This window comes from Solanum tuberosum, unplaced genomic scaffold, assembly GCF_000226075.1.
Source record: "Solanum tuberosum cultivar DM 1-3 516 R44 unplaced genomic scaffold, SolTub_3.0 scf00222, whole genome shotgun sequence".
Classification (NCBI taxonomy): domain Eukaryota; kingdom Viridiplantae; phylum Streptophyta; class Magnoliopsida; order Solanales; family Solanaceae; genus Solanum; species Solanum tuberosum.
The window spans coordinates 396,965-421,170 of record NW_006239147.1 but is presented as its reverse complement, the minus strand read 5'-3'; the positions used below and the strand labels follow the sequence as shown (position 1 = coordinate 421,170).

At 33.9% G+C, this 24,206-nt stretch overlaps 5 protein-coding genes across 7 annotated transcripts; 4 read left to right on the top strand and 1 right to left on the bottom strand.

Annotated features, from left to right (window-relative positions):
* Positions 1 to 1,791: 1,791 nt before the first annotated feature.
* LOC102589050 (protein AIG1-like) lies at positions 1,792 to 3,225 on the top strand. The gene is made up of 5 exons (XM_015312924.1): positions 1,792 to 2,045; positions 2,182 to 2,459; positions 2,544 to 2,708; positions 2,833 to 2,940; positions 3,109 to 3,225. The coding sequence occupies exons 1-5, from the start codon at positions 1,817 to 1,819 to the stop codon at positions 3,223 to 3,225; spliced, it is 897 nt and encodes a 298-aa protein (XP_015168410.1). The 5' UTR covers positions 1,792 to 1,816.
* Positions 3,226 to 4,775: 1,550 nt separating this feature from the next.
* On the top strand, positions 4,776 to 7,529 carry LOC102600066 (protein AIG1-like). Of its 2 annotated transcripts, none has more exons than XR_001474572.1 (6): positions 4,776 to 4,857; positions 5,826 to 6,063; positions 6,188 to 6,465; positions 6,619 to 6,783; positions 6,897 to 7,009; positions 7,159 to 7,194. XR_001474572.1 is itself a non-coding variant. In XM_015312914.1 (6 exons), the coding sequence occupies exons 2-6, from the start codon at positions 5,835 to 5,837 to the stop codon at positions 7,372 to 7,374; spliced, it is 972 nt and encodes a 323-aa protein (XP_015168400.1). In that variant the 5' UTR covers positions 4,776 to 4,857; positions 5,826 to 5,834; the 3' UTR covers positions 7,375 to 7,529. The 2 variants fall into 2 exon arrangements, 1 of the variants encoding a protein (XP_015168400.1); XM_015312914.1 differs by having other exon boundaries at positions 6,926 to 7,009; positions 7,159 to 7,529.
* A 2,598-nt stretch (positions 7,530 to 10,127) lies between these two features.
* Positions 10,128 to 15,097, top strand: LOC102599730 (putative methylesterase 12, chloroplastic). Its single transcript, XM_006356448.2, has 5 exons — positions 10,128 to 10,809; positions 11,799 to 12,038; positions 12,141 to 12,284; positions 13,276 to 13,410; positions 14,515 to 15,097. Exons 1-5 carry the CDS (start codon positions 10,549 to 10,551, stop codon positions 14,785 to 14,787), a joined length of 1,053 nt encoding a protein of 350 aa, XP_006356510.1. The 5' UTR covers positions 10,128 to 10,548; the 3' UTR covers positions 14,788 to 15,097.
* Positions 15,098 to 15,729: 632 nt separating this feature from the next.
* Positions 15,730 to 19,591, top strand: LOC102599407 (omega-amidase, chloroplastic-like). Of its 2 annotated transcripts, XM_006356447.2 has the most exons (10): positions 15,730 to 15,989; positions 16,081 to 16,197; positions 17,403 to 17,624; positions 17,844 to 17,943; positions 18,323 to 18,397; positions 18,475 to 18,553; positions 18,758 to 18,773; positions 18,867 to 18,947; positions 19,035 to 19,117; positions 19,203 to 19,591. In XM_006356447.2, exons 1-10 carry the CDS (start codon positions 15,927 to 15,929, stop codon positions 19,282 to 19,284), a joined length of 918 nt encoding a protein of 305 aa, XP_006356509.1. In that variant the 5' UTR covers positions 15,730 to 15,926; the 3' UTR covers positions 19,285 to 19,591. The 2 variants fall into 2 exon arrangements, with proteins under 2 accessions (XP_006356509.1, XP_015168437.1); XM_015312951.1 differs by lacking the exon at positions 15,730 to 15,989 and having other exon boundaries at positions 16,087 to 16,174.
* A 209-nt stretch (positions 19,592 to 19,800) lies between these two features.
* LOC102599084 (uncharacterized) lies at positions 19,801 to 23,411 on the bottom strand. Its single transcript, XM_006356446.2, has 5 exons — positions 23,293 to 23,411; positions 22,107 to 22,349; positions 20,841 to 20,972; positions 20,618 to 20,734; positions 19,801 to 20,547 (listed from the first exon to the last, which is right to left on the bottom strand). Exons 2-5 carry the CDS (start codon positions 22,347 to 22,349, stop codon positions 20,218 to 20,220), a joined length of 822 nt encoding a protein of 273 aa, XP_006356508.1. The 5' UTR covers positions 23,293 to 23,411; the 3' UTR covers positions 19,801 to 20,217.
* Positions 23,412 to 24,206: the final 795 nt, after the last annotated feature.

The following is a 24,206-nucleotide window of genomic DNA, read 5'->3' as shown; positions in this document are numbered from 1 at the left end:
ATTAATAATATTAATGAATTTACTATTTCAAAGAATAATAAAATGAAATTAATTATCTATGTATTATGTAAATCCTTAATTACTCCTCTAATTAAGGAAATCAGTTACAACCTAACTGATAAGACAGATACTCTACGGTCATGATTTGTTCCTAAAATGTGTTTCAGTTGCATTTTATAATTAGATCCACATAATCATATGTATATACTTAATATGTATCTGAGATACATGTTTTTGAATATAATGTATGAAATTGATACTTGATACATCAAATTAATACTAGATATGTGAAATTAAAACTAGATCACATAAATAGATACATGAAATTAATACTTGACACATATAACAAATACACGAAATTAATACTAGATACTTATCTGATACATATGAATGTACTTGTATAATACTCATGTATCTAAGTATTTAGTTTGTTGGATACATCATATATTGATAATAGATACATCAAATTAATGAATTTATTATTTTAAGAGTAATAAATGAACTTAATCAAATTACATGACCAAGATATACATGCTTTTGTTTATTACTAATAATATAATGAATTTATTATTTCAAAGGATAATTTTGAAATTATAAATTGAAATTAATCAAATATAGATACACTCCTTGATTTCCGCCTTATAATAAGAGATTTGATTAATTTAAATTTTCAGAATTAATTATTCATGTATTATGTAAATCCTTAATTACTCCTCTAATTAAGGAAATCAGTTACAACCTATTAATTCAAACAAATAAAATATGTATCTCAGTTTAAAATTCGGTAGATACATGTATCTCCAGATCTAATCTCATGTATCCTAAGCATAAAAATATGGTAGAAGAAGTAATATTTGAAACTATCGGGAATCTTAGTAATTAGGACCTAAACTAGTGAGATTTATGTAGTTTGCCCTTAATTAATTATGGCTAATTAGTGAAGGAGAGTGATAATGAGGCCTAAAGTGCGACTTTCAAGTGGAAATGAAACGTTTTTGGAAAATGTAAAGGCAGGGGGGAAACCCTTCAAGTGTCTTTTCATCAAGTACAGGCTGCTCGTTACCCAAGAAAGGCTTTATTTATCTTAGTTACTCTCAAGTCTCAACATATCTTCTTCACTCTCTCTTTAAGCTTCAACTGCAGACTATTTTCCTAAGAGCAGCAAAAAAGGTATTAATTAAGTATTATACTATTTCCTCTTACTACTTCAGAAATATGATGTGATGATTTTTTTTCCCTTCAAAATCATATAGTCATAGTAATAAATATTTGTGTTATTTTAACACTATAGACTATCCATATCTTGCATTATATATACTTAATTAGTACTAGTTCCATAGTATATACTCTGTCATCTTAATATGTACTAGTCAATTTTTAGTGTTTGGTAAGTCAGCAGTAAATATTGTTCAAAGAAAGTCGGCATGAGTAAATATTGTTCAAAGACTCCGGGGGTAAGAGGTTAGGGTGTGTTGTGAATGCTACTCGTTGTCTCAATTTTCATTAGGAAAATCATTTTCTTCATTTTTAGTAACATATTTTGATCAACTAACATGCAAATATATTCTTCCATAGTCCATACCAAACACAAACTAACAGTGAAAGCCTCTACCTTTCTGTTGGTTATTGTATTTCTCTAATACCATGAAATTTTTCTTGTTTAGTATTAGTATTAAGTTATATGTATCATTAGTGTAAGAAGCTTTTTTTTGGATGACTTGATAGTGTACTGGCGACATATATGACTTGATCCAGCATCATATTAACCCTGATTTGAGCCCTTTTTATTTTAGGTGATTTGATTCAGCAAGATAAGATGGGTGGAAGTGCAATTTTAAGTGAGGATTGGGAATTCACCAACAATGAAGCTCGGACAGTGGTTCTAATTGGACGTACTGGTGATGGAAAGAGTTCGACTGGCAATAGCATTCTTGGGAAAAAGATATTTAGGTCAATGCCTCAATCTGCTGGAGTTACAGCTACTTGTGAGGTTCAAAGTACCCAATTGCCAAATGGACAAAGACTAGATGTGATCGACACGCCTGGTACCAAATCTATTTATGTGTTTGATTATTACAACTCATGGAAAGCTTTTATGTTTTAGTTTTTTTTTTTATAGAAAAAAATTTGATACTTCTTTGTGACATCGATTATTGGAAGTTAAGATTGTGGGAATTGCAGGTTTGTTTGATTTTTCAGATGATACAGAAATGATTGGAAATGAAATTGTTAAGTGCATTGATTTGGCTAAAGATGGCCTTCATGCTGTTCTATTAGTTCTTTCTGTAAGAACTCGCTTTTCAAGAGAACATCAAGCAGCTATCGAGAGTTTTCAACATTTTTTTGGTAACAAAATTAGTGACTACATGATTGTGGTATTCACTGGTGGAGATGATCTTGAAGACCAAGATGTGACTTTGGATGCTTACTTAGGCACCGACTGCCCTGAGCCTTTGCAGGTAAAATCACATCATGTAGAAATCTTATAATGTCTAAAGGCTTATTTTTGTTCCGTAGATAAATTATTTGGATTGTCATTACAGGAAGTGCTTGCTATATGTCAAAATAGGGTAGTGCTTTTCGACAATAGGACTAAAGACCCAATCAAGAAAGCAGATCAATTAAAAGAGCTTCTTTTCCAAGTGAATTTAGTTGTGGAAAAGAATGGTGGAACACCATATACGAACGATTTGTTCAAGGAATTCAAGGTTTGATCTTAATTACCACTTAATAATTAGTTCGATTCCGTTTGACATTATAGAATTAAATGGTTTAGAACCTTTTGTTGTCATCTTTGATCTCATTTAACGAGCTTTAAATTTTCATGATCAGAAGGAAAAGGTTGATTCTTCATTAGGACATTCTAAGGAAGACATAGATGGATTGAAGGACCAAGTGCAGAGATCTCATGAAGAGCAAATTAGACGAATAACTGAAATGGTAATTGTGATATCATTGTTAAGCTCCCTTTGCTTTCGTTACTAGAAAGAATTTCAAAATACATCGTGGTTATGGGCCTAACAATAACAAAAACTATGCCTCAACTTAAACAAATTTTGGCAGTCCATGTTGTACCGTTTTATGGAACAATGTTTATGTTTTTGACAGGTAGAGTCGAAGCTCAATGAGACCATACAAAGGCTAGATAAGCAATTAGAGGAGGAACGTTCTGCTAGGCTTGCGGCTGAACAAAAGCTAAGAAGCTCAAGAGAAATCAGAGAATGAGAGTCGTGAGCTGAAAGATCAACTTGAGAAGCGATTAGAGGAGGAACGTTCTGCTAGGCTTGCGGCTGAACAAAATGCTAAAAGAAGCTCAAGAGAAATCAGAGAATGAGAGTCGTGAGCTGAAAGATCAACTTGAGAAGCGATTAGAGAAGGAATGTTCTGCTAGGCTTGCGGCTGAACAAAATGCTAAAGAAGCTCAAGAGAAATCAGAGAATGAGAGTCGTGAGCTGAAAGATCAACTTGAGAGTTCCCGTAGAGAAATTAATGAGCTCCGTGATCGGTGCAATATTTTGTAAGTTAAGATATGGGGAATGTCAAATGTGTATGTTTTGAAGGTACCATAACTAGCTTATGTTTGGACTCCTATTTTGCATTTTGTGAAACTGACAATAGTTGCTGGATGTTTTTTCATTTCGTTTATTTAGTACCTTTCTGCTCTTGGATTATATTGTTTGTCAAAGAGATGGATTATATGTATTGAACTTTCAACATATTTTGCTTCTTTTCATCTCTACTCAACTAAGTTTGTACAAAGAGGGTTATTGGGAGAGTGAAAATGTAGCAGGTATTTGCTTTATTTTTTCATATAACATCTCTCTAACAAACATTGTTACTTTCATGGATCTTGATATGCTCATGTTCCATAATCTAATATGATCTTATATTACTAAAATATGTACTATGTGTTTTTATTTACCAAACATGACTAAATTTTACATTGGCATAATGTTTTACAAAGTATTTAGACACATAATGAATTCATTAAAGTACTATTTTCGATCTCTTTAATCAAATCAACCTACACTAGGATCACTCATATAAATATGTACTTGAAAAAAATGAAGAAAGGGTTCGAAAAGACAAGGTTAAAAGTGTTGTAAAATGATAAAGTACCCTTTCATACCGAGAGGAATAGCTAGTAACGTAGTACTTGAAGTTCTCCTCGAATTGCTTTTCTAGTCGTTGTATTGGAGGTTGAAGCAAACACATCTTCAGCAATGGTAATTTTGTAAAAAAAGTAATTATCTAAATCAATTTTTTTTTTAAAATTATATTTATTTTATGATGATTATCAATATAAAAAAGATTTTGTGTGATTTGAGGAATTACTTATTGTGAAGAGTTATGTAATTGATCTCTATAAAGCTATTTAACATAAAAAAAAATAGAAATCCTAAAACTTGAATGAGGGAGGAAATCTTCTTTTTTATAGCTAAATCAAGTTTTTTTAATTTATGAGTATTTATTATGCAGATAATCAATATAAAAAAGATTTTATGTGATTTGAGGAATTATTTATTGTGAAGAGTTATTATTGTAATTGATCTCTAATAGAAATATTTAAGGCAAAATTATAGAAATCCTAAAACTTGAATGAGAGAGAAAAAAAGAAAAAGGAAAAAAAAAGAAGGGTGAAAAAATCAGTCGTTCACATAAAAACAAAGCGTGGCTATTATTAAAGGACAAAATAAATATTAAAAATTCAAATAAAAGTGGTCTATTTATAGATTGTCAAGGGCCAGGCTGCTCTGTAACCTAGAAAAGTTTATTTACTACACGTATCTTCTTTAGTCTCTCAATTTCTCCAAAAAATTCAAGTGCAGTTTTTTTTTCTGAAGAGCAGCAGAAAAGGTATTAAGCTATTTTTTCTTTTTGTTTTTGGGTAAAAAAAATACACTATTTCCTCTTACTTCTTCATAGTACTTATTTTTATATTTTTACTTCCCGTTTCTTGATTAATAAATATGTTTAACATGCATGGTTTCAAGAATATGATCTACTGAGTTATGTTCTATGCTCTGCATCTTATTACAATGTACATATTTGTGTTTTTTTTAACACCACACCACAACTAGCCTTATAGTACTTCTAGCCTAGGTTGATCGAGTGTGTGTCAGATCCTTTAAAATAGTGTATTTTTGAAGAATCCGACGCAAGTGCTCCAATATTTTTGGAGAGTCCGAGAAACTTAGCTTCTGGCTAGTTCCATACTTTTAGTATGTATTACTTGAAATTGCAGCCTATTACTTATATGCTGTAAATCCATTCTATAGATTTTACAGTAGCAAATAAGATGTTTCCCCTTCTTGCAAAAAGACTTTTACTTTCACAAAAATAACATTAAGTGATTTTCTTTTCTTATTTTTTATGTTTGGTAAGTAGGCGCGCAGAAAATATTATCTCGAAAGCATGTACATAATCTATTCAAACACTATGGGGTGAGGACGGAGGTAGGGTGTTGGGGATGGGGGCTATGGAGGGTGTGGATGAGGTGTGTTTGGAGGGGAGAAAACAATTAGTGTGGAATGCAATATGTATTTTTTGCGACAATTAGCACTCTTTATATATATATATATATATCTTAAAGCCTTTAACAACATTGAATTTAATGATACGATAAAGACTTTAGCACTCCTCTAAAAGTTGTTCCTCTATTTTTCTGATGGTTGATTTTGCGCCTTTTATTGTATTTCTTTAGCATCATTAATGCCTTTTAGTAGCAGGTTACCTTTATATGTTATAGCAGATTATAGATAATTAGATATCTCTTTTTGAATGACTTGATGAGCCCTTTGGTTTTTGGCAATTTGATTTATCAGTAAGATAAGATGGGCGGATGTGGAACATCAATTGATGGTTGGGAATTTGATAAAACTGAAGCTCGAACACTAGTTTTAATTGGATGCGCTGGAGATGGTAAGAGTTCGACAGGAAATAGCATTGTTGGAAGAAATGTATTCAGGTCGATGCCTCATTCTGCTGGTGTTACATCTACTTGTGAGCATCAAAGAACTAATCTGCCAAATGACCAAATACTACATGTGATTGACACGCCTGGTACGTAGACCAATTTTCCCCTTTTGGGAACTACAATGTGCATACAGGGGAAGTCCCTAATACAGAGTAAATTCTCATAACTAGAGTTACTGATAGTTAATAAGATTGTGGGAATTGCGCGCAGGACTGTTTGATTTTTCAGCTGCTCCAGAAGTTGTTAGGACTGAATTTCTTAGATGCGTTGATTTGGCTGAAGATGGCATCCATGCTGTTCTTTTAGTTCTTTCTGTAAGAAATCGCTTTTCAAAAGAACAACAAGCAGCTGTCCAGAGTTTTCAAGAGTTCTTCGGTGGAAAAATCAGTGACTATATGATTGTGGTATTCACTGGTGGAGATGATCTTGAAGATCATGATGTGACTTTGGATGATTACTTAGGTTCCGACTGCCCTGAGCTGTTGAAGGTAAGATTATGTTACATGTAGAGATTTTATAAAATCATGTCTTTATTGCCTTTTAGAAGATGCATTCATCTATTCAAAGGCTTTTATCTCGATCTATCACAGAATATGTATTATGATTGTTCCGCTGATAAATTATTTGTATTGTCGTTACAGGAAACTCTTGCTATGTGTGAAAATAGGGTAGTGCTTTTTGACAACAAGACTCAAAACCAAATTAAGAGAGCTGAGCAATTAAGAGAGCTTCTTTTCGAAGTTAACTTGGTTGTGGAAGAGAATGATGGAAAGCCTTATACCAACAATTTGTTCAAGAAATTTAAGGTTTTACCTTACTTACAGTTACTAATTTGTTCAATTCCATTTAACATTATTCCTTTTTAACTCGTCAAGTGTCGTTAAAACCTTTGTTATCATCTCCTCGATCTCATTTACAGGAAGGAGCGATGAATTTTCATATCAGAAGGCAAATGTTGAGCAAGACATAAAAGAATTGAAGGACCAAATGCAGAGATCCCATGAGGAGCAATTTAGTCGTATAACTGAAATGGTAATTGTAACCTTGTTATTATTAGATCTCCTTTTGCTTACATTATGTGTGCCTTTTTCGCCTGTTTATGGATCAACAATAACAAAAACACACGCCATAGTCCATATGTGTTGTTCCATTTTATGGACCAATGTTTATGTGTTTGACAGGTAGAATCGAAGCTCGAGGAGAAAATGCAGAGGCTAGAAAAGCAACTAAAGATGGATCGTGCTGCTCGGGTTGCTGCTGAACAAAAGGTTAAAAAAGATCAAAAGAAATCAAAGCATGAGAATCGTAAGCTTGAGAGTTCGATGGTTCTTGACAAAGCATTTTCGTTTCTTTTGTGCTTATGTGTGTTTGTGTTAATTTATTGGTATTTGAAATAGTAGTTAGCGCTTTACTCTCCATTCAACTTTCAACATACTTATAGAACACCAAAATTTTGGCCTGGAGAATTACTTTTGTCATTTCAAACACAATTTGTGTTATAAAATTGATTCAATTTGATCTTGTTCATCTTCTACTCAACTAAGTTTGTATGTCCCAAACACTATGCGGATAGTTTGGTAGCTGATTTGGAGGTGTGTTATGCTGGTATAATTTAATTCTCGCATAAGTAACACTATGTTTGTTAGCATGCTGGGAGGTAAGTTATTGATGGTATGAAATCAATATAGTGTTTGATTTGCAATGTATAAATTCAGTTAACTGATACTTCCTCCATTTCAATTTGTTTGTTTTACTTTTCTTTTTAGTCCATTTAAAAAGGTCTTTTTATACAATTTTGACAAGTTTTTAATTATAACTTTTTACATAACATGATTAAGGCCACAAATTTAATAGACATTTTAGTACATTTGATATATCTCTAGTTTATGACCACAAGATTTGAAAGTGTTTCTTACTTTCTTAAATTCCAGATAAGTTAAAGTAGGGCAATAAATTGAAATAGAGGAAGTACATGTATAAGTTATGAAGAAATTTATTTATCATTTTATGTAGGATAATAAGTGGAATAATAAATACATGAATAATTAAATTTTGGATAAAATAATAAATAAATTGTCTCATAACTAATGTATTTGTTACTAATATCTGCATAATTCTATCTAGCTTTAAAACGACCCGAGTGTTTGGAGAATGATTATCAAAATGTACAAGGTATTAAACTTTCTTTTCACAATAAGGTTCAAGTGTTTAGGGATGTCAGTGGGGAGGGGCGGATGCGGGGTGAGGCGGGTTTAAGGCTATGCGGGCAGAACGGGTGAAAGATTGTGCCGGCGGGCTGTGGGTTTATGTAATTTTGTGTAGGTTTAAACTTAATTTTAATTTTTTACATGTTATAAGAGTGATAGAGCATTATTTATTAAAATAATTTCTCTAAAGCTACTAAAATATTCAAGATTGTAAATGAAAATGGTTCAATAAAAAATAATTTAAATTTTTACATGTTTCTCAATTGACCTCTAAAAATTAAAATTTTAAGTCACTACCCTATTAAATTAATACAACTTAATGAATGAATGAATTTATTTTTATGAATTTTATTTTTAGTATCAAACGTAACTAGAAAAAAAAATATAAAAAAAATCATGCGGAGCAGGTCTATGCGGGGCAGGTTAAAAATGAAAAATGTTATGCGAAATGGATTAAATTTTTTATGGATTAAGCTCAACCCGCACCACCCTATTGTCATCCCAACAAGTGTTACCATATGTTCATATTCTTAATTGTGAAAGTCAACTGCATTAAAGCGATTTGTCTTTATTTATTTGACATATGAAATAAGTTGAAATCTTAAATAAGTTTATTAATCAAGGAATTAAAGTTTGGTAATTTAAATTAATCGTTTGACATTTGTTATTTTAATTTTGGGAGTTAAATATGGTTTTAATGAAAGAATTCAAAAGTTAATTAAGGAATGCAATTATGACCTTTTAGTGAAAAATTAATTATACTAATTTTTAATTTTTTATGATAAAAATACAATCACAAAAGATATATTTTCATCATAGAAAGGTTCATTGACTTATTATTTATGTGGTTACTATTGTTCTTAAGTCAAATATTTACTTTGGAACACCTATCTTAGTAAAGGTTTTTATTGAAGAAAAACGTGAGGCGTAACTTATGTAATCACTATGATATTTAATATCAAAATAATATGATTAATTTGTACGAGTTAGTGTTGAAAGTAGCCATTTTTTTAATGTCATTTATGTAATTACTATGACACATTTTGCCATCATTTAACCATTAAAACTTAAATATTACTCCCTCTGTCAATAATTACTTGTTCACTTTTAAATTGACACACCTATTAAGAAATCAATTATGACATTAGTGAGTTTTACCATTTTACCCCTATTAATTATGAAGTGGATGAAAAGTTTTACATTTTTCAAAGTAATTAGTCATTTATGTAATTACTATGACAAGTTATTAGGGACAACTATAAAAGGAAAAATGGATAAGTAATTCGGGACAGACGAAGTATAATCACTATCACACGTTTTACATTAATTAATAATCACTACTCTATAATTCACTCCATGCAAGAATTTTTCTCTGTATATATATAATTAAAAAAAAGTAGATGTTGGTGCTAAGTGGAAAAATATCATGGTTTGTCACCTTTGTTTCTAAGATTTTTAATGATTTTTTTTGTCAAATCTAATGGTTAAATTAATATCGATCAATTGTTAATAATCGACAAGTCAATATTTTAATGATTCTATAACGATTTATCATGTCTATAAATCGATAACCGATAAGTCAAATTGATAAACTTTAAAATCGAACTAAAACAAACATCGCCTAATTCAAATCATGTAAGGTTAAAAGTTCAAAACAAAACAAAAATATTCGAAGGAGCATCCAACAAAATATCCAAATAAGAACTATAATACTATTCAAATTTATATTTATAAAAAAAATGTACTATATAACATGATTTTTACTAAGAAAGGATGGTTTTGTCATTTGTGTTTTCCCCTTTATATTTTTAGGATGGTAAAGCTCTTTTTTGGTTACTATTTAGAGACAAAAAAGGAACTTCCAAAAAAAAAAAGAGAAGACAAAAAGGAGAAAAAAAGTCTTAAATAACAGCAAATATTTATTTCTACTGATATACCAGAATGGTAAATATTCCCTAAAATAAAAACCAAAATTTGCAGTCAGAATTACCATAGAAATTCACAAACCAAATTTCAACATCACAGAGATAAAAGCAAATCAGAAGTAGAAACTCGAAAATGACAGAAAGAGAAGAAGAAAATAATGAAGCATTGAATTCGTTTGAATATTTTAGTTGTTTTTACAGATTTTTTCTCAACGATCAAATGAATTAAAAACCCCACCTCCCTTCCACTTCCACCTACTGTTACCTCTAAAACGCTGTCGTTTTTCAAGTACACCTGCTACTCCATTTACAGTGCCGATTTTACAGGTTTTCTGCTTCCTCCAGACAAAGTAGTTTCTGGGTCTTGTGGAATTTTGTGGAATTTCAAGCTTTCACTGTCTAGCTTATCTGGGTTTTGTTCAAAATTGGATTTTGAGAAATGGGTAATACTATGTGCATGACGAAGAAGGAGATAAGAGAAGCTGGGAAAAATGGAATTGGGTCGAGGAGTAGGAGGATGGAGAGATCAAAGAGGAGGTCATTATTGGAAGAGGAGTTGCTTCACAGGCAAGCTTTATCTATGGCAATTCAGCAGCATCAGTTGTCTCAAAGATTTGATGGGTCTATTTCTAGGCGTGTCGGATCCACTAGCTCTCGCCGTCGCAATGATTTGACAGACCAGCTTACCAATTCCAAACAGGTAGTAATTATAGTAGAACCCTAATTTTATTTCTATTAATTTAATTATTCTCAGTCCCTTTTCCTTTACTTTATTATATATTCGACTAAGACATTGAATTCTATAATGGGTCTGAGTGGAAAGTTTCTTTGGAGATGCAGAATGCAGAAAAGTTACATCTTTATTATAATGGGTCTGAGTGGAAAGTTTCTTTGGAGATGCAGAATGCAGAAAAGTAACATCTTTATTTATTTTTAGTTTGGTGGTGGATATGAATATGATAGTTTTCTTAAAGATTCGTGATACTGCTGAAGTGCTCCTGAAAAGGAAATAAGTCAAAAGGTACTTTTGTTGCAAAAAAAGTGAAAAGTTTTGATCCCCCTCCCCCTTTTGGCCTTTTCTCCCCATTTGGTTTATTCAGCTAAGATTCATTATTAGACTGTTGATTATAGACTTAAAATACGAGTCTTTTGCTTTTCGGGTTTGGATGAAATATGTTTTGGGAAATTAACAGGGTTGGACGGAAAAGAACAGTAAATAGATCCACCTTTCTCCTTTGTTTATTTTTTTCTTGTTTTTGGTTATTGTGGAATATTGCCAAAGTGATTTTGAATCCCTTATTTAGGCCCTCCCCTTTGTTTGGCGATATCTTGTGGCTGCAATCATATTTGTGGGAAGTATACCTTTGGACTTCTCACTAGCTTTAAGTACTCATGCTTTGGATGTAGAGTGATATAACACGGAAAGGAAGCTATTTGTTTAAATATTTAGCTCAAGCTAAATAACAGAGTGATTGAAAAAGTTTAAATCCATCTAAGTGACTGTTAATTGCCTAATCAGTGGAAGTATTTTGAAAAGAAAGATGTAGAAATTAAAAGGTTGCCGGTAACATGCTACTTAATGAAGAAAAGGAGACACTGGAAATCCAATAACCATTAATATCTTTTTGGCTAACTCTAGAAAATTTTCATGTGGCACTGCAATTACCTTACGAAATTTATGCTGTAAAGTTACCAGAATTTTTGGAGAACATCAAAACAAAGAAAATTGTTTTGATACATGGAGAAGGATTTGGAGCTTGGTGTTGGTACAAAACTATTGCTCTGTTGGAGGAAACAGGATTGGTCCCCACAGCCTTAGATCTCACTGGATCTGGCATTGATTTGACAAATACAAATAATGTTACATCTCTAGAGGCATACTCAAAACCATTAATTATTTATCTGGAGAACTTGCCAGAGGATGAAAAGGTAATATAGATTTGGTTTAAGTTTCAAGTCCTTTTTCGTTTATGAATTCAAGCAAAGTTGTTTCACATATATTCTGGAAACATTATGCATATGCCTCTTTAGGTAATTTTGGTCGGTCACAGTGCTGGAGGTGCTTGTGTTTCCTTTGCCTTAGAGCATTTCCCAACTAAAATTGCAAAAGCAGTATTTCTTTGTGCCACGATGATATCTGATGGTCAGAGGCCTTTTGATGTGTTTGCTGAAGAGGTATGCATCCCTTATTTTCTGTACATTTCATAATAATTACCCAGAATGGTTACCAACCATTTATTGTGACCTTGATTGGGAAACCTGTTGTATTATTTAATAGTTAGCACTTTTTAAACTGCATGTTTAAAAAGTATTTTGTGCAGCAGAAGAGATACTCCCAGTATTTCACGAACATTGTTTATGGTCATGTCTTCAGAAAACACTGTTTTGGTTGTGATGTCATCCTGTATGATATTCCTGTTTTGTTCTATGGAGTGGTTGAAGTTAAGAATTTTTCACAATAACAATGTATGAATGTGTGAGGACATGATCCAGAAATGGGAGGTAAAAAAACTGTCATTTGAAACTTCGATTGTTCTTAAGCATGACAAAAATAGCACCAAACTGCATTGCAAGTAATTAAATGCAAATTCCTGATATTTGTTGTCAGGTAGGTACTATAGGAACTTGCTAGTTTCAGAATATCTGACCAATTTATATACATTAATAAACAAAAGTAGGGGCTTGTACACAGAATGGAGCCCAAAAGGTAAGAAAAAAGAAGTACAATAAGGGGTGATGTCTGATAGTGATTGCTACCTCATCAGTTCTGTCCACAACCTAAATCATCATTCTACTGACTGTCTGGTTAATATGCTTGCATATTTATTTGAAATATTATTGCATTATAATCTGCTGGGGATGGGAATGAGTGACGACCTCATTGTAGAGTGATGTAGGAATTGCATGAGTTTTGAATAGAGTAATCTAAGTTCAATTAACCATGACATAGTGTTCTTCATGCATGATTCATGATGTTTAAAGACGTTGCAGATGTATATTGCAAAATTACTGGTGGATTAGGTGTCATTCATTACCTATCAATTTGAACTCATTAAGGATTTGTTTGGTCTCAAAAATAAATCTGCTGCTGAATTTTCTTCTGGTGTCAATAATTGTTTTATATCTCCTCTCCATTCTGATGTTTTCATGGTTGATAATTTTGCAGCTTGGGTCTGCAGAGCTTTTCACCCAGGAGTCTAAGTTCTTAACTTATGGGAATGGTAAAGACAAGCCTGCTACTGGCATCATGTTCGAGAAGGAGCAAATGCACGGGCTGTATTTCAATCAGTCTCCTACAAAGGTACTTCCTTTATACAAGTTGCAAGGAGTCATCCATTATTATGCTAATTGCTAAACTAAAATCATCCCCAGTGTGTGGAAATGTGCTTTGTAGTGTGCATTATTCTCTGCTGTTTGAATTTAAATTACTGTAGAAACTAGAAATGATTACAAAAAAAATAGAGGCATCAATATGCAGCTTCTGCTTGGTCAGAACAAATGCAGCTTCTCTCTCTCTCTCTCTCTCTCTCTCTCTGTGGTAGTGGGAGTGGCAGTATGATGAAAAACTTCTCACGATGACATATGTTTCTCACGCCATATACATCACCTAAAGGCAAGAGGCAACAGAATGGAACAACAATATAAATGTCAGTTCTGGTTGCACTTATACATGAATTTGGATCATGCTTTTTGAGTTAACAAGTTCAGTAGAAAGTAATGTTGGCCCTGTACCTGCTTTGAATCTACAATTTTGGAATTGGAAATGATTATTTACACCACAACTGAAAAAGAAGAAGAAAGATGAACAGTAAGACCTCCATATACTCCAAATTAAGCTAATAAAAGTGAGAGAAGATATAGCATGAAAGGTTTCTTTGGAGATCAACTAGCATTTTCATTAATGAACTAGAGTAGTGGAAACACTTCAAAGAGCTCAAAGTTAAATACATAAAACTGAAAAGGGGCTTATTTTTCTTAATTTTACTGGGAGAATATGCTTACATTATGGAGTTTGTTCAGCGGCTTCTTGTTGGTAACATAGAGAAGTTGACTACAGTGGATCAGAACTGATCCCGTTTCCTTCGGAGTTTGGTGTAAATTATGATTCCCACATCTAATTATTAGCCAATTTCAGAAGTTAATTTATAGCCAAAGATGGTGTGGCCCAGTGGTTACTGAAGTGGGAGGTAAACCAAGAGGTCTCTGGTCAAATCCTAGCAGAGGCAAAAATAATTAGGAGATTTCTTTCCATCCTCCTTGGTGGCAGAGTTATCCAGTACCAAAGAATCCTTGTGGTATTTTAATGTTATCTAGATGTTTTCAGATCAGTTTCCAAAAAGTTAAGAAAATGTAAATAGACGGTTTCACGAAAATGCATCATTAACACGCTATATAATGATTGCAGGATGTTGCTTTAGCAATGGTTTCTATGAGACCTATTCCTCTTGGTCCAATGATGGACAAGCTATCCCTGACACCTGAAAAGTATGGAGCTAGTCGTAGATTTTATATCCAGACATTGGATGATCATGCTCTTTCACCAGATGTCCAAGAAAAGCTTGTGAGGGTAAACCCTCCTGAAGGAGTTTTCAAGATCAAAGGCAGTGACCATTCTCCATTCTTCTCGAAGCCACAGTCACTGCATAAGATTTTGGTTGAAATTGCGCAGATTCCATAATGTTAATTTCTCAGGGGGGAGTTTCTTTCATAGCGAGAATGACTTCATTGATTCTTATGGAGGCCATGAGGTTGTTGGTTGTACAGAAGAGGAGAATGACTCAGCTTGTTTTATATCCATTTTCATATTTTATTTCACTTCTAACATTTTAAGCATTGGTTCATAGTTGAAATATTCTTCTTGTAGAGTTAAAGCTAAGATAGCAATTTGACTTGAAATATTTCTCATGTAATTCCACCTGCGGTAACACTTTCTTCTCTCTATTGTTGATTTATTTCTGAAGATACATTTGTGTTCATAAATTATCTTAGTAGCTCAATTCATTGCCTACATTGAACTTTCACCTCATTGAGCTCCCACCTTTTTGCTTTCTTGGTGATTCAAATTCACAATCTTTGGATTGGAAGTGAGAGGTGATTACCATCCGAGCAACTCTTTTTGTTCAGTTTTGTCCAAAGCAATCAACATTAACATTATAAAGTTATTATCGTTTGAGTGTTTATTGTGTGTCTGCTATGTTTCTAATGAGCCTCTTGCCGCCCTTAGCTCCGCACAAGGTGTAACGACCTTTGATCGAATGGAGTCTTTTCAAGTTCTCAATTCGTGCATATATGACTGATTTAGCCAAGACAAAGGATACTTTTATTTTAAGATTTTCTTTCTTATTACAACACCAATAATTATGGAGGTTAGTAATATGAAATATCTGTACGGGGAAGAAACTGTTTGAACATGTGACACATGAAGAGTTGAATGAAGATTTTATTATTATTGTCTCGCTTTTATCTGTTAAAATAATAATAATAATATTCAACAACTAATAATCAAATCTTAAGAGTTAAATTAAGATATATACATGTCTTTAACCTCATATAAATCCAAATTATAACGTTTTTTCCCGGAAAACAATATCATTGTCTAGTTTTAACCCACGTGAACTCGCTTATCGTTATCAGTATTATTGATTATTGCTCCATTGTTTTGAGAGTTTGTCTCAGTCCCATTATATTAAAAACAAAGTTTAGCATCATTAATGAACAGTATTATTCCATTAATTAGGGCCAGACAAAATGTATAGTGCCCTTTACCACCACCTTCCCTTATTGTTGACTCTCATTTCCCACTAAATCTGCACTTCCATGGCAACAGTTGCTGTTCAGTCCTTTGTCTCTGCTCCACTGCAGGTTCCCAAAGTAACACAGGTCTGTTTTTTTTTTAAAAAATACCCTTTTGGTTTCTCCATCCAAAACATGATATTTTCTTGATTCTTGATTTTTTTTTTGGTAAAAACAGTTCAAGATTGGAATTTGTCAGCTGAAAGTTACCACAGAGAAGAGTGCAAACATCTTCAATGCTCGTAGTATGATTCAAGCTGCTGCAGAACAAGGTGCAAGTCTTATACTTTTGCCTGTGAGTAGCCTTTTCCTTCACTAAACTCTTTTTAATTTTAGCTTTAAAGGGTGTGTTCCGTATGAATGAGAATGTTTTTTTCAGGAAAAAAAAAGCGGGATTTTTTAGCCTAGAAGTATTTGTATATAATTTAGAGAAATACGGTGAGGGCACGGGGGCATGGGTGGTGAGGATGGAGGTGAAGATGAGTTGAGTTGGAGGGCGGAGAGAACACAATCAATGTTGAATGTCACATGTGAAACTTGTTTTCCCTAGTTCTATGAAGGAAGTCGTTTTCCTCATTTTCAAGGAACTTATTTTCCAAAAGTTTGACCAACTTCCATACTGAAATACACCCTAAATATCACTACTTATTATTGTTATCCTGAGCTTGGTAGCATGATGGACAGATCGAAGAATATCTTTTAGGATCTACATTAAGGTATTCTCGATATAGTAATATGTACTATAACATTTAATGTAGAATGTTGTGTAGCATTAGTTGTAGAATATTAAGTAGATTAATTTGTAGGATTTACATTAAGTGTAGAATATTTCTCTTGTGTATGAATACCGTTGTATTATTATGTATTTGAATCAACAAATTAACACAATCATTCTTCAGCTTCTCTCGTGTTTTCGTTGTTTTTGACCCTCCCTTTTCTTTTTTCTTTTACATAATTCTTTTTATAAATCTCATGCTGATTTATAAACTAAATGTAAAAAGTTGCACGTTGTAATTTGTCCAATTTTAACAAATCAGACACTGTTGCATACGTTAACAACATGCACTTCATAAGACATTTACGCTGCAGTTGGTTTTAAGTAATTTGGCTATGCAATTGTTTACCCTGATCGTGTATAAAACTTGAATTCTATAAGAAGTTTGTTATATTTTTCGTTTTAGATTATTCATGCCTTGTACCTCTTTTAGTCTTTGTTTATTCACTGTGGAAGTCTAGCATAGTGATTTGACCTAAACATGTTGACTAGCACATTGTTATTATTTCCAGAATAACGTTTGACGCTGTTGGAAGTTCTTTGTCTTCTTTTCCGCTATAGTTCTAAGAATAAAACTTTATATGAACTCTCATAAGTTCAGAAAGTATCAGCCTAAAGAAGTTTCTATCTGAAGATTGAAAACATATGGTCAAAGGATGTAAGTGTGTATATCTTAATAGCAATGTTGGATGTGAGATTCAATGTATTTCAATAATTTGTTGTAGGAAATGTGGAATTGCCCTTATTCAACTGACTTGTTCGCAAAGTTTGCTGAGGACTTCAGCGATATAGACAGTGCCCCATCATTGCTTATGTTATCTGAAGTGGCTTCTTCCTTGGGCGTCACCATTATAGGTGGATCGATTCCGGAAAAGGATGCTGGTCAGCTGTACAATAGTTGCCCTGTGTTTGGGCCTAATGGAGAGTTAAAGGCTAAGCACAGAAAAGTAAGCTTTTTTTAATTAGAAGATAGAAAAGTCTACAACAAAGAACACATCTTTTACTTTTCTGATTAGTGTTAAGCTAGTTCTCAAATGCTTTACGAAAGTGAAAGAATGAATACAAGGATAAACTTTGGTTGCACCAAAAAGAAGTTAAAACAGGTGATTGGATGAAGAGAATAGCAAGATGAACTAGAAATGTAATTGTGCAATGCCTTTCTGCAGATACATTTGTTTGACATGGGTAAGCCACTGCCAGGAGAAGTTCAATTTAAGGAATCAGACAACATTTCCGCAGGAGAGAAGCCTACAGTTGTTGATACAGGTAGGCAACTGTTTCCTGCTTAATGCATTGACCTCTAAGTTTGGTAAGCTTACAGTTTTAGTATGTTCCATAGGTCCTTGAAGATATGATACAATTCTTCTGTCTATCTCGCATGTGAAATTTATTGACATTTTCTGCATCAGGAATCTCAAAATATTAGCAGAAAAATGAGCAACTGTTAGTCCTGCATCTGGCATAGTCATACATGTTGGCATTTTCTCTACCTGCACAATTCTGATTTAGGTCTCATTGTTTCGGCCAAACTTGTGTTGCTAGTAGTTTCAGCTCGCACTAAGATTCTTTCTTTAATTTCCCTTCCAGGCTTCCTACTTGAAACTGTACTTTTACGAATCTTATATCAGAAAACATCAATCTGCAGATTGTGGACGCATTGGAATAGGAATTTGTCATGATATACGATTTCCTGAGCTGGCAATGTCGTATAGTGCCCGAGGTACTGTGGTTACATGTTTAAGTAGTAAGTAATCCTGTTGAACTAATTGTTCTCTTAAATTTTCATATGAGAATCAGGTGCTCATTTAGTATGTTACCCTGGAGCATTCAACATGAGTACTGGGGCGACCCTGTGGGAGCTGGAGCAAAGAACAAGGCAAGATGATTCTGTTTCGTGTAGTTGTGAATAGAGTTCACCAATGAAGGTTTTCTGAAGTTTTTTAGTATATTTCATTAAAGAGCGACCAATGCAGTTGCACACAATTTTCGGTTGCACACACTTATAGAAATCATACAGAAACTCCGAATTTGCAAAGTTCTGTGCTGTATTCTTATTGCTCATTCAACTTCGATTTTGCAGGGCAGTAGATAACCAGGTAATACCATGTTACTTTATGATGATAGTCCTCTATGTCTTTATGTGGTATCTTGCTCCCTGTTGCGAGGCATGTTAACTGCATTTTTCGTAGCTTTATGTGGCATCTTGCTCCCCGTCTCGAGATTCAGCCGGTAGCTACATGATATGGGGTCACTCCACTGTGGTTGGACCGGTATGTTATGAAATTGCTAGTAGTTACTTTGGATTGCAGAGGTCTGTATAGAGCAATCAAAGAGATTTTTGTTTTTCTGGTGGGCAGATGGGTGAAATCATTGCAACCACTGGGCATGAGGAAGCAGTTCTAATTGCTGAAATTGATTATGCTGTGATTCAATGGACAAGGTGATGCATCGTTCAGTTTAAAGATTGATTAGTAGTATATCTTCACTTCTTCTTTTTTTCCTCATTTTTTTCAAAGCTCGTGCAGGGAAAGCCTCCCTTTAGAGAGCCAGAAGCACAACGACATCTATCAATTCGTAGACTTACTCAGAGAAAGTCCCAACTCCTAGAGGGCTTTTAGAGCAGAGCATTTTGATCAGATAGCATATCATGGCTAAGTGAAGTTCTGAAATGGGATTTTGCAGGAGTTGTTCATTACCAAGAAAATGCTTCGCTTATTTTGTTGGCAATTGTAACTGTGCAACAGTCCAACTATAGGGTCTATTGTATATATATAACCTTAGCTAGAAATTTTGGAAGAGACCATTTCCACGGCTTGAACCCTTGATCAATAATTGAAACAGTTGTTCCTAATCATTGTAAAATCCAGCAAATACTTGATAATCATTCTAGAGGATCATCTGTCTTTGGTTGCAACTGTGGTTGTCTAGTTCTTTTAATTTTGTCTTGGTGGCTAATCTTAGATTAGTCCATAGATGACTATTAACATAGCATTACGAATATGGTTAGTACCTTTCTTGACAAACCAGAATTACGAACGACTTGGGTGTACACAAAGTAGCAACTTCTAAGTATTTTCGAAGCTGAAACTAATAAATGTGCAAAATCTCCGAGTCCATGCCTCATCAAGTTAATAATTTTCATTGTAATATATATTGACATCAAACAATATGATACAAAATGATGACGTTGATCTTCATGAAATTGGTTATACATAACAATTTGATGGTCCAAAAACCCCTAGTCAGTAATACACTCACAAAATAATAGTATCATTCCCACCCCCAAGTTTAACAGGTCAATAAAAGCAAAACACCACCTTGTGAACAGGAACCAAACACCAAGACTTGAGCCACATTCGTAAAGAGCTCTTCATGCTAGACGTATGTGTAGCATTAGGTATTGGAGGCTCAGTCACTAGACAACAGAATCTGGAAAGGAGCAACACACCCCAAGCCTAATCAAGACTACCACCTTTATGAGAGGAGGAACTCCAGTGCTTCTTTTCAATTCAGGAGAGAAGTTTATGAACCAATAGATATCTAAAGTTTGAAGAGTTCTGGAAGATGAGCATTTGTAAGCTTAGTCCTCTTGCTAATCTCATGCTTCTTCTTCTTGGTTTTGGGCTTGGGGGCAATGCCATGGACTTGTGCCATTGCCCTTCTCTTTGCAGTGTTTGTAGCAGGTTTCATCCCATTCTTCTGGAGATCCCTTTCAATATCAAGCATGTCACGTGGTAATTCAATACCTCTGAATAGTTGTTTCAAATCATCATCAACCTTAATAGGTACTCGTGGATCATTTGGGAAGGCAATGTCTTCTTGGGAGTCAAAATTTGACAGCAGCCATATTTGACCAGCACCTTTGAGAGCCTATAGGAAATACCTGTGTATCAGTACATTGAGAGCAAACAACTCAAAAGTAGCTTGGTATAAGAAATACCTGCAGGTCCTCCATGACAGTTGGGTATGCATCCTTGAGGTCGATTACAGCAATACCCTCAGGGAATTTTCGTATCAAGATAAGTAGTTGATCTTTATTTTTCAGAGCATGTTTCGACTGTTGACAAATAATAAGTGAATTTATGTTACTAAAGACAGAGATTCAGAGTTGATTGCAAATGACTTAAAGACAGAGGAGTACAATTAAGAAGACCTTGATTTACCTTATAAGAGAAGCGATTGCCATCATAATATACTTTGAGGTTATTCCTCAAACTGTCAAACACAGCTTTATTGCCATTTATATCAACATAACATGCTTCATTGATCTGTTCTGGTGTGAAAGCTTGCCTTGTCTGCATGTATGAAAATTAATTAGTTATCAATATTACAGTATTACTATTACAGAATGTGTCACAGTTCCCCATAAGATAACAGGTCAAGACACTATTAATCAGGGTGGAGAATCCAGCTAAAATGGAGAGTTACACAAAATTCCTGGGGAATGACCATGTCAGATTTTCGAATTATTAAGAACCTACAGATTAGTGCTGAATCAATTCTCGATTCAGCCATCATTTGTGTTGTATTAAGCATAATCTTTACCATTTTATACCTATTTCCTGAGCACATTTGGTGTCTTAATTTTGCGGTAATTCTACGTAGTTACTGCTCAGTAGCATGAACGCAAAAGAACGAAACAATATTATACACAAATCAAATCGGCCAACTTGAAGCTAAAAGAAGAAACACTGCCGGATATGACATGGTATGCAGTTGTGCTGTAGTGTCAGGTAGGAAATATGGCACCCTGAAGTCAATTCACATGATATTTAGTTAATTACATATGTCCTGCTAAAAGAAGAGATTTATCATAATCACCAAATCCATTATTTTAGCTAATAATACAAGCATCCACCTCTAGCTTCAAGTAGGTCTTGCAACTAATAATAAATGGTTGATACTCTAGAAACTTGAACTAGCTTGTAATAGGATTAAGCATTTGTACTACTCCAACACAGGATGAAATAAATATACGACATTGCAACAAACTACATGAGACATTCCTCAAAAATAATTCCCCAGAACATCAAAAGCCCTCCACTGAAACTGCTTTAGAACATCTGTTCATTTCTCGTTTGATGTGCCCCAATAAAAGCACTTTGGATCAAATAAATTGCACCACCCAACATCGCACGAATCCTCAGTGGTAGACCTAGTCATAGATCTAACACAATTGCCACAAGGTTATCGATCTAATCTCAACCAGCTAATAAGTTTTGACTGCCAACCAGTAAGCAAAGTTAAGTTGCTCCTTAGTTCTAAGTTTGTAGGTCGCTTAATCCTAAGCTATTTCGCTGTGGGATAAATTTAGAGATTTAGCAGTTTTGACACTTGCTTCTTGGTGCTAAGTTAAATTAGCTGCATCATAGCTCTTAATTTAGAAATAGAATTAAAGAGGGATTGAAAAACAATGAGAGGTAATATACCTCCAGAAGCAAGTCTATGACACGTTTTATCTGAGCCCCAACAGGCCCTTTCCTTATACTATTTATATGCTGGAGCCTTTCCGTGTCATTTGAAAATTTGACTGCAGGTGCAGGAGGTTTTGCATTAGCTGGTCTTGGAGGAGCTCCCTTGGAAGGTCCTGCTCTGGCAGCCATACTACTAATAGCTTGGCACTTCTCTTGCTGCTTCTTGAACCTTTGCAAGCTTTCTTGAAGTGATGCCATCTGGTAAACAATAGAAAGCTGCCATTAGAAAATGCTAGCCAGGCAAAGACATTAAACAAACCACTGCATAACTGAGTGAATGAAGAATCGTAACAAGTACAAGTTTTTCCAGAAGTAACATTTAAGCTTCCCCTCATAACTTGAGGTATTTTCTGTAACTCAACACAGATTTATAAAACTGAATTTCTTTCATCAGAAAGTGGCCAACTTATACAATCCCTCTTTTCAAGGACCTTCCCTACTTCTCTTTTCAAGTCATCCAAAGATGCATCAACTAATATTAAGGAACAAACATTCCAATCAACATCATTTAGGAAATATAACACTTTAACACCCAATGTATACTAACAATTTTTAAGTTCAACAAAGAAGTAACTTCATCCTGTTTTGCACTCAGGTATATCAGAATCACACGAAAATTCATTAACTGTCTTCATACTTATGCTTTGTCAACATAGTAAGCAGGTACCCTAATTCTCTCACTCTTTCTCATAGAGAACTGGTTAATCCTGTTGTCTAATAAATGTCCCATTATTTGTCTTTGAACTATAAGTACTACAAGTTAGTATACACAGCAGGGTAAAATCACACCATGGATCCTTTAATTCAACTCTAAAAGACATGAATAAGCAAGAATGCTATCTGTGTCATGAAATTATCTCTAAAACATCACCGTTTAAATCATACATAGTATTTCGTTTCCAGAAAAATCGACTCTACGAATCAGTAATGTTCTTGACCTATTTCCTTTTTCTATTCATGCCCAATCAAAACAATGATTCAATCGATCGATCAATCAACTACATCTGAATCCCAAACTAGTTCGGATTCCCTATATGAATCCTCTGTAACCAATTCGCTCTATTCAAGCCCAATCGCAATAAGAAGCACAAGAGATAAGCTTCCAAAAAAGATAATAAACACAAAAAGATATGGTCTTGACCTTGGATAGATACGATAGAGATGAAGAATTAGCCGGAGAAAACGTCGCGGGAGTCGACCACGGCGGCGATTAACAGAGAGCAATGATCGGAGAGGGGTTTGGGCCTTTAACAGGAAATTCTATTGAATATATGAATCGGGTTGGCTTGCAGACCATTTAAAGCTGACACGAAAGGGTAGAATATCACTTTGATCCCTAAGGATTGGAATACTTACACTTAAGCCCTTATATTTATTAAAGATATACTCTCACCGTCCCAAAAAATAAAGGTGACGTAAATTTGGACATTGATTCCTCATTACTACATTTGTACTTCAAATCAATCACATAAAATTGGACGTATAAGTTCAAAGAAAATCTAGATAAAAAGGTGTGGTTTTTTCTTCTTTTGAAACCATCTAAAAAAAACCAGAAATAGTTTAGTGGTTCAAGTTACTTCTTTCCAACGATATCCAATCTACATCTCGAACAAGAACTAGTTTGAATCACCGTATCACATATTTCAAATTAAATTAGCATTCCTTAACCCCCTATATTAACAAACACGTATATATTATAGCATGTGCCTTTCTATTTGTAACTCCAAATTGATCCGTCAACAATGCCTATATATGAATGTAGATTTGGTATAGATGGAACGAAAAATGTCGTTAAGGGGGGACTCTATGAACTTTTGTAACAAGTGATCAAGCTTATAATAATAGTTTCTTTGTCAAAATTAGAAATTGATCACTGAAGTTGGACAAATATAATTTACATAAACTATAAGAAACATCCTAATAAGCAACTCAAAACTCCAGATATAATTTCAAAATTTGAAGCTATCTAGTTAGCATTGTCCACAAAATTAGCTGAAATTGTCCGGGTAGTACCAATTCTTTAGAGCAGCATATCTTGTAAATGTGCGGCCAAGA